General features: G+C 37.6%; 1 protein-coding gene across 5 annotated transcripts in view; it reads left to right on the top strand.

Moving 5' to 3' along the window:
• LOC139952412 (sodium-coupled monocarboxylate transporter 1-like) overlaps positions 1 to 13,681 on the top strand; it is a 25,670-nt gene extending 11,989 nt beyond the window's left edge. For 4 of the 5 annotated variants that reach the window (XM_071951533.1, XM_071951534.1, XM_071951535.1 and 1 more), the window contains 9 exons: positions 473 to 602; positions 757 to 845; positions 1,027 to 1,139; positions 1,626 to 1,693; positions 1,806 to 1,892; positions 2,427 to 2,647; positions 3,297 to 3,400; positions 3,991 to 4,082; positions 4,555 to 7,573. In XM_071951533.1, the coding sequence (XP_071807634.1) occupies positions 473 to 602; positions 757 to 845; positions 1,027 to 1,139; positions 1,626 to 1,693; positions 1,806 to 1,892; positions 2,427 to 2,647; positions 3,297 to 3,400; positions 3,991 to 4,082; positions 4,555 to 4,644 (994 nt within the window). In that variant the 3' untranslated portion in view covers positions 4,645 to 7,573. Of the gene's footprint in view, positions 1 to 472; positions 603 to 756; positions 846 to 1,026; positions 1,140 to 1,625; positions 1,694 to 1,805; positions 1,893 to 2,426; positions 2,648 to 3,296; positions 3,401 to 3,990; positions 4,083 to 4,554; positions 7,574 to 13,126; positions 13,152 to 13,619 lie in introns of those variants that run through there. The other variant, XR_011787891.1, reaches the window with a different exon arrangement.

The following is a 13,681-nucleotide window of genomic DNA, read 5'->3' as shown; positions in this document are numbered from 1 at the left end:
CCTGTATGGCTGAGCGAAGCTTATTACTATTATTATTATTTATTCAGCCATTTCGACAATACATGACAATACAAACAATACTTCCAGATGGGCTAGGAGAAACAAAAGCAAAATAATTACTGTGGTCCATAGACCTGCCTCCCCACATCTGGTTGTAATACAAGTAATAAAACGAGTAATAAAATATGTATTAAGCAATTTATGTACAAAATATAGGAAAGTTAATTATAAATAAAACATGTCTATGTACATCAAAAGTTGGCAACTAAAACACAAAATAATATAAAGCAGGGACAATTTGAGATTAGAACCAGTTTTAGGAGAGGCTGCTATACACACTCCCTATACTCTATTCATGTCAAAACCTCTTTCCCAGTTTGCTGCATGCGAGACAAATTAATTGTTACCACGCTCTTCACGAAGTTGTTTCAATCATTTCAAACAAAACCTAATTGTTTTTATGACCAATCAGTGCTTTTGCCTTCTACATCTTCTTCTGTAACGCAATCACTTTGTTCTGCACTCTGGCCGGAATGGCAATGTACGCCATCTACGTCAACTGTGATCCAATCTCTTCAGGAAAGCTTAGCGACCCGGACGGGGTAAGTGTAGCTAGTCTTATTTCAAATAATATTTACAATGTAAGGATGATTCACTTAGGGTCGTTGTATGGTTTTTGTCAGCGCAATGCTTACTCTACCTCCATGGTAAAACCAATTTATGACCATTGCTTGGTGATATTTTGTTTTGTTTCAGCTGTTACCATACTACATCTTGGAAGCGTTTCATCATCTGCCAGGTATCCCAGGAATTCTAGTGTCTGGTCTGTGCAGTGCTGCTCTCAGGTATACACAGTTGGCGATTTGCAGTAAAACAATCTTTCAGTTGATGCCAAGTGGAAATAATCAGGGAACCAGTTGCGAACAGTGGGAATAAGTAGTTGGCTGGTGACCTCTTCTGGTTATCACAATTATTGTGCTAAGCAAAATGTTTGTGTAACATTATTTTATTTTGTTTTCTTGGCAGCACCATATCTTCCATTTTGAACTCGGCAGCAACGGTCACCGTAACACACACTGTTTCTAAAATCTGGAAGGATTTGTCAGACTCTAGGTACCTATTTATCACTAGAATAATCGGTAAGCAATAAACCCCCATAGAGGGCGGGGTGTGAAAATAACGTGGACGGCATATAATAAAAGAAAAGGAACATAAGGAACACCGAACATACCATTTTGCTATTTGGAACGCTTGATTTTATTGTTAGAGCGTTTGATGTGCTTTTCGGAACGCTCGGTTCGTTTTATAATAAATATAGCGCAAAGTGAGTGCTTGTTGGAACGCTTGATGTTTCTGAATGAAAGAAGTATCCAATCAAGAAGTAATAGCTTGCGCTGAAAAGTCAGTTTCTGAAACATTAGCTGATGTCAATGAACAAGAAAGTTCCATTCTAGAACAAAGTCTAGTAAATGGCGCACACAATACAAAACCATTACTACACACACAAAAAAACCGTTTACGGGAGGGGAGGGGTGGCTGTAAATGTGGCTAGGAGTGTCTTCGTTTTGAGGTCGTTCTTGATTGTAACCCAAACTAAACATTCTTTTTGATTTTGTTTATGACAGTGGTACTGTTTGGATGCCTGAACATTGCTGTAACTATTTTTGTTGGAGAGCTGGGTAACTTACTACGGGTAAGAACTATTGGTGACAGTTGCTAGGTAAACATGTTTAGTTTCCAAATTGTGTTATGAACAATATCCATATTCATACCTTCAATGTTTGTATCATTGTTTGGTCATACAGGCAGTCATTGGTCTCATTGGCGTGACGAACTCCCCAGTTTGTGCTGTGTTTATTCTCGGGTTCTTCTTCAGACGAGCCAACGCAAAGGTAAGCATATAGTCTGGTACCATCGATATGGCTCTGTCAACGTTTTAATTGTCTAAAACCCTGTCTCCTTCGTATTTAACCTGTATTGGCTTCTGGTGAACCGATCCTTGGATTCCATTTTTGGTAATGCATGTGCATATTTAATATGATTATTAAAATTATTGCCGAAAGAGGGCACACTATTCACACTGCTCATTAGAGGAATAATTTGATACAATTTTCCCGAAGGCTAAAATGGTACCCTGTCTTTTTCCGCATGTATACGCATGTACGTCGGTTTTGACTGCGAATCTCCAGGACCATAAAGGCCATACAAATAAATGCGAGGTTAAAGGTGATTATGGACGTAGGCTCTGAGCCGATCTCTGGCGTAATTCACGAGCCTCGAAGTTTGACGTCAGATGTTCAAGCTGCCCTAACCAAACTGTTTCTTTTCCCCCAACCCATCACTACAGGGCACTTTGTCAGATGTTGAGGCTACCCTAAACTTAACTGTTTCTTTTCCCCCATCCCAAAACTAACCACCACACACAGGGCACGCTGATTGGGTTCGTTCTAGGGACGGCCGTAGGGATATGGCTGTTTATTGGCTCTTTGTTCTACCAAGGGCCACCCATAAATCTGGACCTCTCAACTGAAATGTGTCTTGATGAGGAAGTCACCTCATTGTCCATGACAAATGACTCATCGACGACAATGATGGCGACGACATTATATAATCTTTCTACAGCTGCTGTTCCAGATGTCATTCCCAGGTATGCAAGAAAATTGCAAGTTTATAAAAAGCTTCTTGGTGCGCCAATTATGACACTGATTAAAATTTTGTGGCCAATATGACACTGATTAAATTTTGTTGTCGTCAATATTGTGAGGTTTTCATGTTTTCCCTTTCCTTCAATCTTTCTTGGAAATTGTAAAATTGCCCCCCCCAAAAAAAAAACAAAAAAAAAAAAAACACAAAAAACACCCACGAGTACTGCTCCTATCTTTAAGAAACACCCAACCTCCTGCAAGTCCATGGTTAAGTTGGAGCTGAATCTTGTGGCCACTCCGACGCTCTAAATCACAAAGTGAGGCAGATTAAGGGAGAAATTTGGGGAATTGTGCCGTTAATGATACAATCATGGAATTAGGCATTATGTCACGATACAAATATTTGGCTACGTGGTGGCCATTGCAGATTTGATAAAAAACATAGGTAGAGAACAAGCAATTTTCAATTCAATAATGGCTGCCATTGCTTTTGAAGAGCAGATGATTGAAAGAAGAGGACGGCCTACATTTTTTTCAAAGGACAAACTGCGAAGGCCCTATATAGCCAACTCTAGATCTACTTTATGACGTGCGCCAATGACGTGCGCCAATTCTCTGTTATCCATACCTGAAGTTTGACATTTTCAACAGGTCCTTTGTGATTGAACTGTACAATATATCACGCCTATGGTACACAACGATCACTCTGTTGTCAGTGTGCATTATCAGCATGGTTGCCAGTCTCATAATGGATGGTACGTATTAACATGATTTGTTCTACTTCTCGCAATCCTCTCTATCGTGCCTTGAAAGGAGACTATATTAGCTCAGTTGCACCCATTAGTCTCTGACTCGTCTTGATTGATTGTAGTTTTGTATAAGCCACCGTTAGAGGGCGCACCATCGCCATAGACCTTTTCGCAAATACAATTGCGCAAGCGCAGACTGTTGAATGAGGTGCATTGTGGGATAAATATGGATTAAATTTAATCACCAGCTAGACCACAATGCACTTAATTCCAAGCTGAACGCGCGCGCCCCAGTATTTGCGAAAAGGTCAATGAATCTGAATCTGGGTTAATATACATCTCAGCAAAGCATCCTTACGGAAACATCACACAAATAATTTTTTTAAAGAAGATAATGACGACATTTCAGTTTTAGAAGTGGGAAGGAAAACCCCTTAAGGAAAACCCACACAGTCAGATAGGGACTGAAAAACCCAAAACCACATGTAAGGCTCCAGGCGGTCCGCCGTGTATCGAACGGGGGGGGGGGGGGTCCACAGACAGGAACAGAAACGACTGAGGCAATCTGTTGACATTTATTTTGCGATCCTATGTAGCGATTTATGGCAAGCCTGAGGTGGATTCGAACCTGCTATGGAGCTGGAGAGACGTCTGCTCTTTCAACAACAAGACAGAAAATCCAAACCAGGTACTTAGATGGAGTGCCTTTTGGCGACCCCAACCAAAACTGTTTCGGTTGCTGGTCTTTGGTTCTGCTGTTCAGACTGAACGATAACCGTGTTGTGAGCTCGGTTACCATTTTGGTTATGACGTCAGAAACTGTTTTTGGTTGGGTCGCCAAAACGCACTCCTGAATTCGTTTCACAATTCAGACCATGTCACCCTTTTCGTTTCCAAAAAAGGTAATTATGGTTAATCCCCGTATTGGCATCCTCTTCCGGTCCAAACCGAATGTTGGAGGTCAAATCATTTCCAGGTCCTATTATGAACGGGAGAGTTTGTGTTGTGGTTCTTGTGTATGAAAGTGTACCTTGACCTTTGCATGTTACTAAAACGTCTGACGTCAACACCACTGTTTGTAACCCCAAACTCTCCGGATTAATTACGTCACAAACTAGCTATAGGTATCATATATTATCGTGTTTTGTTCATTGTTGCAGACATTTTCGTTTGAGGACAAAAGCGATGTCGGCAAAGTCGAACAAAGAGTTGATCCTGGAGAGAGTGGCTCATTTTCAACACAATTTTAAAAATAGGACAAAGAATGCAGTCATCGTTGACACCGGACAACTTTCCCATCGACTGTTTTGCATATGACGTCACAAGGTCAAGCATCGCACTAAGGTCAAAGAATATAGGGATGAGAGTTGCCCGGTGTGCTTGTATACGCGTGCGCGTTTACGTTATTTGACTTCAGCGCCAAACAATGTCAGACGAGATGGTGCGGGAACTTCGGGCTGGGGATGAGATTATGCGAGAAGTAGGCCTCTTTAAAGGCAGTGGACACTATTGGTAATTACTCCAAATAATTATAAGCATAAAACCTTTCTTGGTGACGAGTAATGGGGAGAGGTTGATGGTTTAAAACATTGTGAGAAACGGCTCCCTCTGAAGTGCCATAGTTTTCGAGAAAGAAGTAATTTTCAACGAATTTGATTTCGAGACCTCAGATTTAGAACTTGAGGTCTCGAAATCAACCATCTCAACGCACACTACTTCTTGTGACAAGGGTTAATTTTCCTTCATTATTACCTCGCAACTTCGATGACCGATTGTGCTCAAACTTTCACAGGTTTGTTATTTTATGCATATGTTGAGATACACCAACTGTGCAGGCTAGTCTTTGACAATTACCAATAGTGTCCACTGCCTTTAAGGGATGCTACTATATAAATATGCCTATAATAATATTAACACTTCTTATGAGACATACGATGACGTCATTACACTATTTTTTACAGCTGTGTATTTATTATTCAAGAAACGTTTAAATTACGTTGAACACAACTTAGTGAAAGTATGTGTGGGTGATTGAGTTTTTAAGTAAACCGTGGGTGTTACGTGGTGTTGAAAATATTTTTAAAGGATCTTGTTCCACTCACCCCTTCTCTAATCAACCACGCTGCATTTTCAATCTGCCCGGAAGATATTTGGTTTATACCCGTCAGGAAGGCATCACGACACCCGCTCGGCTATGGGACTTTCAAGGTTCACAATATCAGCGTTTTGTGAGTTTCTTTCTAATTATTGTTATGTTAGGGAACCTTGAAAGCCGTTATACACTTTCGGTACAGGAACAAAAAAGTTCACAGATTTACAAATAATTTACAGGGTTTACAGAAGGTAATTGTGAAAGACTTCTCTTGAAATATTGTTCCATGAAATGCTTTACTTTTTGAGAAAACATTAAAACAATATCAATTCTCGATAGCGAGAATTACGGATTTATAGTAAACACATGTCATGACACGGCGAAACGCGCGGAAACAAGAGTGGGTTTTCCCGTTATTTTCTCCTGACTCCGATGACCGATTGAGCCTAAATTTTCACAGGTTTGTTATTTTATATATAAGTTGTGATACACGAAGTGTGGGACTTGGACAAAACTGTTTACCGAAAGTGTATAATGGCTTTAAAAAAATAACAGAACTTTTTTCTGGGATTTTTTTTAGATATTAAAATATTTTTATAAAAAAACATTGTAGATTTTAAGCGGAGTGATACAAAATTTGGCATTTTATAACTAGTTTTCTTTGTTATACCAAGGTAAAATGGTGAGGTAATTTTGGGATAAATTTTCAGAACTTTAAAGAATTTTCATTCGGTGTGTGCTCTCTAAACAAAACTGTTTACCGAAAGTGTATAATGGCTTTAAAAAAATAACAGAACTTTTTTCTGGTATTTTTTTTAGATATTAAAATATTTTTATAAAAAAACATTGTAGATTTTAAGCGGAGTGATACAAAATTTGGCATTTTATAACTAGTTTTCTTTGTTATACCAAGGTAAAATGGTGAGGTAATTTTGGGATAAATTTTCAGAACTTTAAAGAATTTTCATTCGGTGTGTGCTCTCTAAACAAAACTGTTTACCGAAAGTGTATAATGGCTTTAAAAAAATAACAGAACTTTTTTCTGGGATTTTTTTGAGATATTAAAATATTTTTATAACAAAACATTGTAGATTTTAAGCGGAGTGATACAAAATTTGGCATTTTATAACTAGTTTTCTTTGTTATACCAAGGTAAAATGGTGAGGTAATTTTGGGATAAATTTTCAGAACTTTAAAGAATTTTCATTCGGTGTGTGCTCTCTAAACAAAACTGTTTACCGAAAGTGTATAATGGCTTTAAAAAAATAACAGAACTTTTTTCTGGGATTTTTTTGAGATATTAAAATATTTTTATAAAAAAACATTGTAGATTTTAAGCGGAGTGATACAAAATTTGGCATTTTATAACTAGTTTTCTTTGTTATACCAAGGTAAAATGGTGAGGTAATTTTGGGATAAATTTTCAGAACTTTAAAGAATTTTCATTCGGTGTGTGCTCTCTTTTCAATTATTATTTGTTTAAACTAAAAAAATCCTCTTTACCCGAAACCTTTTGCGAATTGCCAAAAACTATAATAATTTATGCCAAATTTACTACACGCATGGAGCCCCTGCTTTCACAATGAAAGAGAGATGAATGCATTCTATTTGTGTGTCCCCAGATGACTTATAGTTTGTAAATGCAAACCGACTCTTGTGTGTAGTACTATGGCAACTAAAAGCAAGGCATTTTGTCGCTCATTATCTGAACTATACTCGATAACCACCCAACAAAAGGCAAATTATTTTGACGTCATCATTTACCAACGCTTTTAGGGATCCATTATTAGTAATTAAACTTCCGGTTGCTGTTAATTTGTTGTTTAATTTTATAAGACATAATCGTTGAGTATGAGCCTGGCTGTAGATATAATTGATCATAATGCGTGTATGGCTTGACATGATGCGAGCTGAGTAAATATCGCTAATGGACCTCATCAGAGAGGGGAAGTCCCTTTTTGGAGGTTGTTTGCATTTAGCAGTGCTCGTTGTAAACAAGCTGTTCTGAACAACAATGTTCCACATTTTGAGTTTAAAAATAAATCCAAAGTATTGTGATGAGCGTCCAATCCATTTTTAGATTTCAAAACAAATCCATATATTTCAAATTCAAATTTATAAGATTTAATTTTAAATTATTGGTAATTACTCAAAATAATTGTTAGCATAAACAAATAATCTGATAATGAGCAATGGTGAGCTTTTGACCAATTGAGTCCACATTTGCACAGATTTGTTTTCTTCTGTATAATGTTGGGATACACAAAGTGACAACACTGATCTTTGACAACTACCAAAGGATTCTGGATGGATTTCACAAAGAGTTATGACTAGTTTAATGTGAAGCGCTTTTGGACGCCATCCGGGTGTGGAAAGCGCTATATAACAACGGGTTATTATTATTAAAGAGTTGGGACATTAGGAATGGTCCTAAGGATATATTAAATATATCCTAGGACTAGTCATGAAGTCCCAACTCTTTTTGAAACCGACCCAGTGCCTTTAAACTACTGGAATATTAAAGAGTACACCTGCTCCTATTTAGCGCATGTTATCTGTCCCTCTGGACTGGCCAAGACACTGGGTCAGTCCCAACCCGTATCGGGGTCAATATTGTGACCCAGTTTTTTGAAAATTTACCAAGTGAAGTTCAGCTCCGGATTGCTGGTCACATCGCAAAAACAAGCACGAGAACTGTTTAGGCTTGTAGCCCAGTATACAAAATGATACTCATAAAAACGGAATACTGTCTGTTTTGTATACTAAATTTTTCCTGAAGATGAGCAGAGTATACTGTTCGAAACGTCGAGACCGAACTAACACTGCCTCAAAGGAGACTTTACTTTTATTTTATACTTTATTCTTATCATTGACACCATGTAAAGCGTCAAACATCACTTTAAAGGAAATACCAAAGGGGAAGCAAACGCACTAATGAAGCACTCCTTGAGCGAGTGTATGTAGAACTAGAACCCCGCACGAATCAGAAAAACAACCAGCGAAACAAACACAAAATATTTGCAGTTTGGAAAAAAGCAATCGATCATGGTATAGACAGAACTTTGGAGGGAAGAGACTGCAGTGATTTTTTCTTCTCCTGGAAGATTAAACAAACAAAATATTCATGATTGTAATTGCATCCACTGTTTTTGCCTTACAAATCAAGTTACATTTGGTTGTAACTTGGGTTGCACCAAAGACTAGGTTTGGGTGAAGCTAAAAATGCGTATAGAACTTATTAACGATGTCACTTTGCCCAAAAGTTGGAGGAGTTCACTATTCGCCCTTAAATGGGTAAAAAGTTGGGCATTTTTTTACCCATTTTTTTTACAGTGTATAATGTGTTTATAACTATGGCGAGTTAAAGTCTTTTAACATTTTATCGGAGTCCAGTTGCTTGTTTTGCATGCCCACCTGTTGTCATGCCTCCTGGCTAAGTGACCTACCTATCTCCACTTCTTTGACTTATTGGTCTTTACATTATCCTGCACTTTTGACTTCTTTCGTGTAACTCCTCATTTTGTCACCCTGTCTCACTCCTACCATACTATTTCCATAGCCTTTTACGAATGTCATTATATGTTTTCAAATTGCTCCAATTGCGAGCTCCCAAGCTTTTATAAATCTTGTATTTGTGTGTGTGTAGGCCTATAACATTTTTTTTATTTTTTTTTTTTTATATAAATCTAAGTCAAAATGGTCGTTGTTAAAATGCTTGCACTTTTTTGCTAGCCCTATTGCCATAGCTCTAAATGATAACGAGTACATTTTGATCAGTCACTGTACATTTCCCTATATCATCAATCACTCTAACCGTAACTTCAATATCAAACAAAATTTATAAGTTACTCTTCCAAGTTTGATGCCAAACAGCACTAATTGGCTCATAAATTGACTACATAGCCCCCTAAGTTGTCTCCACGGTTACAAATCATGGGGCACCCGTTTCCTTTTTGTGAAAAACTGTTTATTAATTTCTGTACTTTGCAAAAGACTATTATTCGGCCTACCCATAATTTATGAGTAGGCCTTTACGCGGTGTGCTGGCGAAGGGTCTCCTCTCCTTATATTCGCAAAAGATAAAGACAGGTGTTGGTTTATATGTATACACATGTACGTCGAATTAAACTGTGAATCTCCAGGACCATGAAAGCCATGTAAAATGATGCAAGTTCAAAGGTGATTATGGGTGTGGGCTTAACGGCAGGACAGATTTCATAAGCCTGTAACTTGTTAAGCACAGGAAAATCTTGCTTAACAGAAACTGGTTACAAACCAAAATTTCATAAAGTTTACATTACTGCAACTGGTGCTCCATTAATAACTCGCTTAGCAGAGAAATTTGCCAAGCAGTATTTTCTCTTTAACAGCTTTACGAAATTTGGCCCTGATCTATGGCGTAATAATCTCGAGCCTCGAAGTGTGACGTCAGATGTTCAGGCGCAGCCCAATGTGAGCGCTACGTACCATAAAGTGTTCAAGTGGCGTTGTTTTAGCCATTCATGTGAGGTCCCTTGAGACCAATGCATCTATTGGGGCGGCTTCAAAAATATAGACTCAGCAAATATTGACCAGAACGGAACAAGTGAAGACCTCGATTGAGTTTGGATTTCCATTTAGATCTTCGTTTTGCTTACGGATGGACCGTGGTTTCCCCACTCTATTCGGCAAGATGATTTCGGTCACATTTACGCTGGTATGTATGCAAACTATTTTGTCATATTAGTTTCATTGCGATGTTTTCTCATCTTTGTTTATGGCACTGGACATTTTGGTAACTCTCCAAACACTAGTATTAAAACTTGGTGTATCCCATCATAAGCATAAAATTTATATAACCTTTGAAAAATTGGGCGCAATTGGTTTAGCGAAATTTTTTTGAGCGGTGTTTTTTTTCTTCAGATGTCTGAGAAAAGTTTCGGCCCTGAAGTCTTAAATCAGATTCAAATATTTTGGTGAGAAATAACCTCTCTTTTAAAAATATGTTACTTCAGAAGAACTCGGTTATTTCTTTACAAGTTGTTTACTATCAACAACTCTCCGTTGATCGTCACCAAGTGTAAGTTTTGATACTAGAATATTTGGGTAATTACGGTAATGAGTAATGAGGAATGTCACGAGAACTAGATTGTTTTCATTTTTCATGATAAACAAAAAGCAATGTTGTACTCTCTTAACGTAAAAGAGTGAAAAAAAACCACTCGTTTTGTCCGCCATACCACTCTTGCAAAGAACCATATGGCAGACAACTCTTTTGTGAAATACCGGTACATTTAACTCAATTCAGAGTGAAGTGCCTTCTAACTTCACTCAAAAAGAGTGACACAGATTGACTTTCACTCTCAAAAGGGTGGAACTTACACCACTCGGACACAAGAGCGTGACATGTGCACTCATTTACTTTAAAAAAAAATTAGGCTTATGCTACATGATATGTAATAAACTGCGCCAATAAAGTATCTAAACACTTACAAATGGTCAGATATATCGGAACCTGAAATAGTATGCCAAAAAATAATTATTCATTTCTATTCACCGTTAATTGCTGCACATTTTGACACATCTTATGTTGCACTACGATGTTGTTTGGTGGATTTATGGACACTTGAGTGGCTTAAGGTCGAATTTCAAAAGTTGCAAAAGCCCCTATTCAAGCTAAATCGTTGTATTGTGACGAGTAAGATCAGCGTTTCTTTTGCCCGCCCTTTATAAATGATTTGTTTGTCGCGTTTTGGATAAATCGGTTGCGATGAACATTAGCAATAATTGTCAGTAACCAAGCAAAGGGGTCAAAGATGGGAGGCATACAACAAAATGGGTTAAGAGCCAGAATCCCTGATTATGGTAAGACAGGGAAAGGTGTTTCAAGATAACAGGAAAGATGGCTCAACTGACCAAACAGGAAAGATGACGGATCGTTGGTTTGATAGAAGCCGGTATGTTGATTCGAGATGCAGCTCATCAAGTTGGAACGTCACCAGCGACGGTCAGTAAAATGGTGGAATGGCTACCAAGCTCAGGGAAATGTGGACGACTTGCCAAGGAGTGGCCGCCCGAGTGTGACTTCTGCAGCAGAAGAAAGTGAACAAGTCCATCAAGCCTGACACCACTCTCGAGGGATTGCGACGCATCCTGATCAAGAAATGGCAGGGGATTGACCAGGGACAGATCAGATGTCTCGTTGGGAGTATGAGAAGACGACTCCTTGCCGTTCAGGACAGTGATGGAGGACACACCAAGTATTGAGGACAGGATATCAGCAGTTTTAGAGTTAAAGATACGGACATAAATTTCATGGTCAAGTAAACGAAACGAGTTTGTGTCTTTTGTTTTGATTTTGTCTGTGTGTGATGCTTGTGTGAGTTCCCTTCTGGAATTGGGGTGAATAGGGGCTTTTGCAACTTTTGAAATTCGACCTTAAGCCACTCAAGTGCCCATGAATCAACCAAACAACATCGTAGCGCAACACAAGATCTGTCAAAATGTGCAGAAATTAACGGTGAATAGAAATGAATAATTATTCTTTGGCATACTAATTCAGGTTCCGATAAATCTGACTTTTTGTGTTTAGATACTTTATTGGCGCAGTTTAGTTATACACGCATGGAATTGCAGAGAGGGTTTGTAAATTACGAAAAACCATTTCAAACAACCATTATTTACCATATTGCGAATTTAAAATCTCTTATAACTGAGTCACAATCTTTATTATGGATTCACTATATGTTATTACGGTTTCACAATCTTTTATTACGGTTTCACAATCTTTAATTACGGATTCACAATCTTTTATTACGGATTCATAATCTTTTATTACGGTTTCACAATCTTTTATCACGGTTTCACAATCTTTTCTTACGGTTTCACAATATGTTATTACGGATTAACAATTTTTTAATACGGTTTCACAATCTGTTTACGGATTCACAATCCTCCGTTCTGGTTAATACGGATTTACAATCCATGTTTACAATTTCTCAGTCCGTCAGAACGGATTCACAATCTTAAATGTATACAAATGTAGTGAACCTGTTTGTACATAATTATCTGGCAGGCCATTGCTTTTGTGTTTTTTTTTTTTTTTCAATAATACTCACTATGTATTTTCTATTGTAAAGCTTTTTAATAACTAATGTAATATTTTTTAATTATTGTAAATTATGCCGCAATTCAGCGGTATGCTGCGATGGCGTTTTTAAATAAATAAACCAATTTAAAAAAAAACAATCTGTAAATTAACTTGAAGGCCTCCTTTATACGAATCCATAAAAACCGGCTGCCCTAAATAAAACAGTTATTGATTACCACATAATGTTTTGAAAAATGTATTTTGATAGGCACGGCTTCAATACAATGAACGCCGATTCTCTCAATGTTGTTGTTCCAAGCCATGTTGAATGCTTTAAAGGCAGTGGACACTATTGGTAATTACTCAAAATAATTATTAGCTTAAAACCTTTCTTGGTGACGAGTAATGGGGAAAACAACGTCACTTCAGAGGGAGCCGTTCTTATAATGTGTTATACTATCAACAGCTCCCCATTACTCGTTCCCAAGTAAGGTTTTGAGCTAATAATTATTTTGAGTTATTACCAATAGTGTCCACTGCCTTTAACACTTTGTTCTTAATTTATGCACAGGTTTTACTATTCGGAGCAACAACGTGTAAGTACAGTTTCACTTCAGTTTGTTGTTGAACAATTAATCACAAGTAAATAACCATCAAACTTATTTGGAAAAGAGCACTGGAGAGCTGGTTGTCTTTAAAATGAAGACTTAGAAAAAGAGGTAATTTTTCACCTATAATTTGAAACTGCGCAAGGCTTCCTGAAGCACACAATTTTAGACAATAATATGATGTATTTTTCATACAAACTTCTTTTGAGCCGAAATTTCACAAGTATCACCTTGTACACCCGTTAGCCTGCTACATAATTGTGTCTCAGTATTCATAACTTCAATAACCTTTCCTTCTGTTAAAATGTTTATATTGCTAAGCGCATTGAGTACCTAAGTTGCTTAAAGACCTAATTAGTTATTATTGGTTTATGTGGAAATAGAATATTGATTGCTTTGCGTTGATTCTGCAAAACTTGTTGTTGCTTAAAATGTTTTGTTTCATAATATTACCAGTGAGTCTGAGTGTGAATGCCGAGACAACAACCAAAAATGCTAATTCGACAAGCCAACCCACA

Source organism: Asterias amurensis, chromosome 20 (assembly GCF_032118995.1).
Source record: "Asterias amurensis chromosome 20, ASM3211899v1".
Taxonomy (NCBI): Eukaryota; Metazoa; Echinodermata; class Asteroidea; order Forcipulatida; family Asteriidae; genus Asterias; species Asterias amurensis.
The sequence above is the reverse complement of the archived record's forward strand: the minus strand, read 5'-3'. Positions and strand labels throughout refer to the sequence as shown.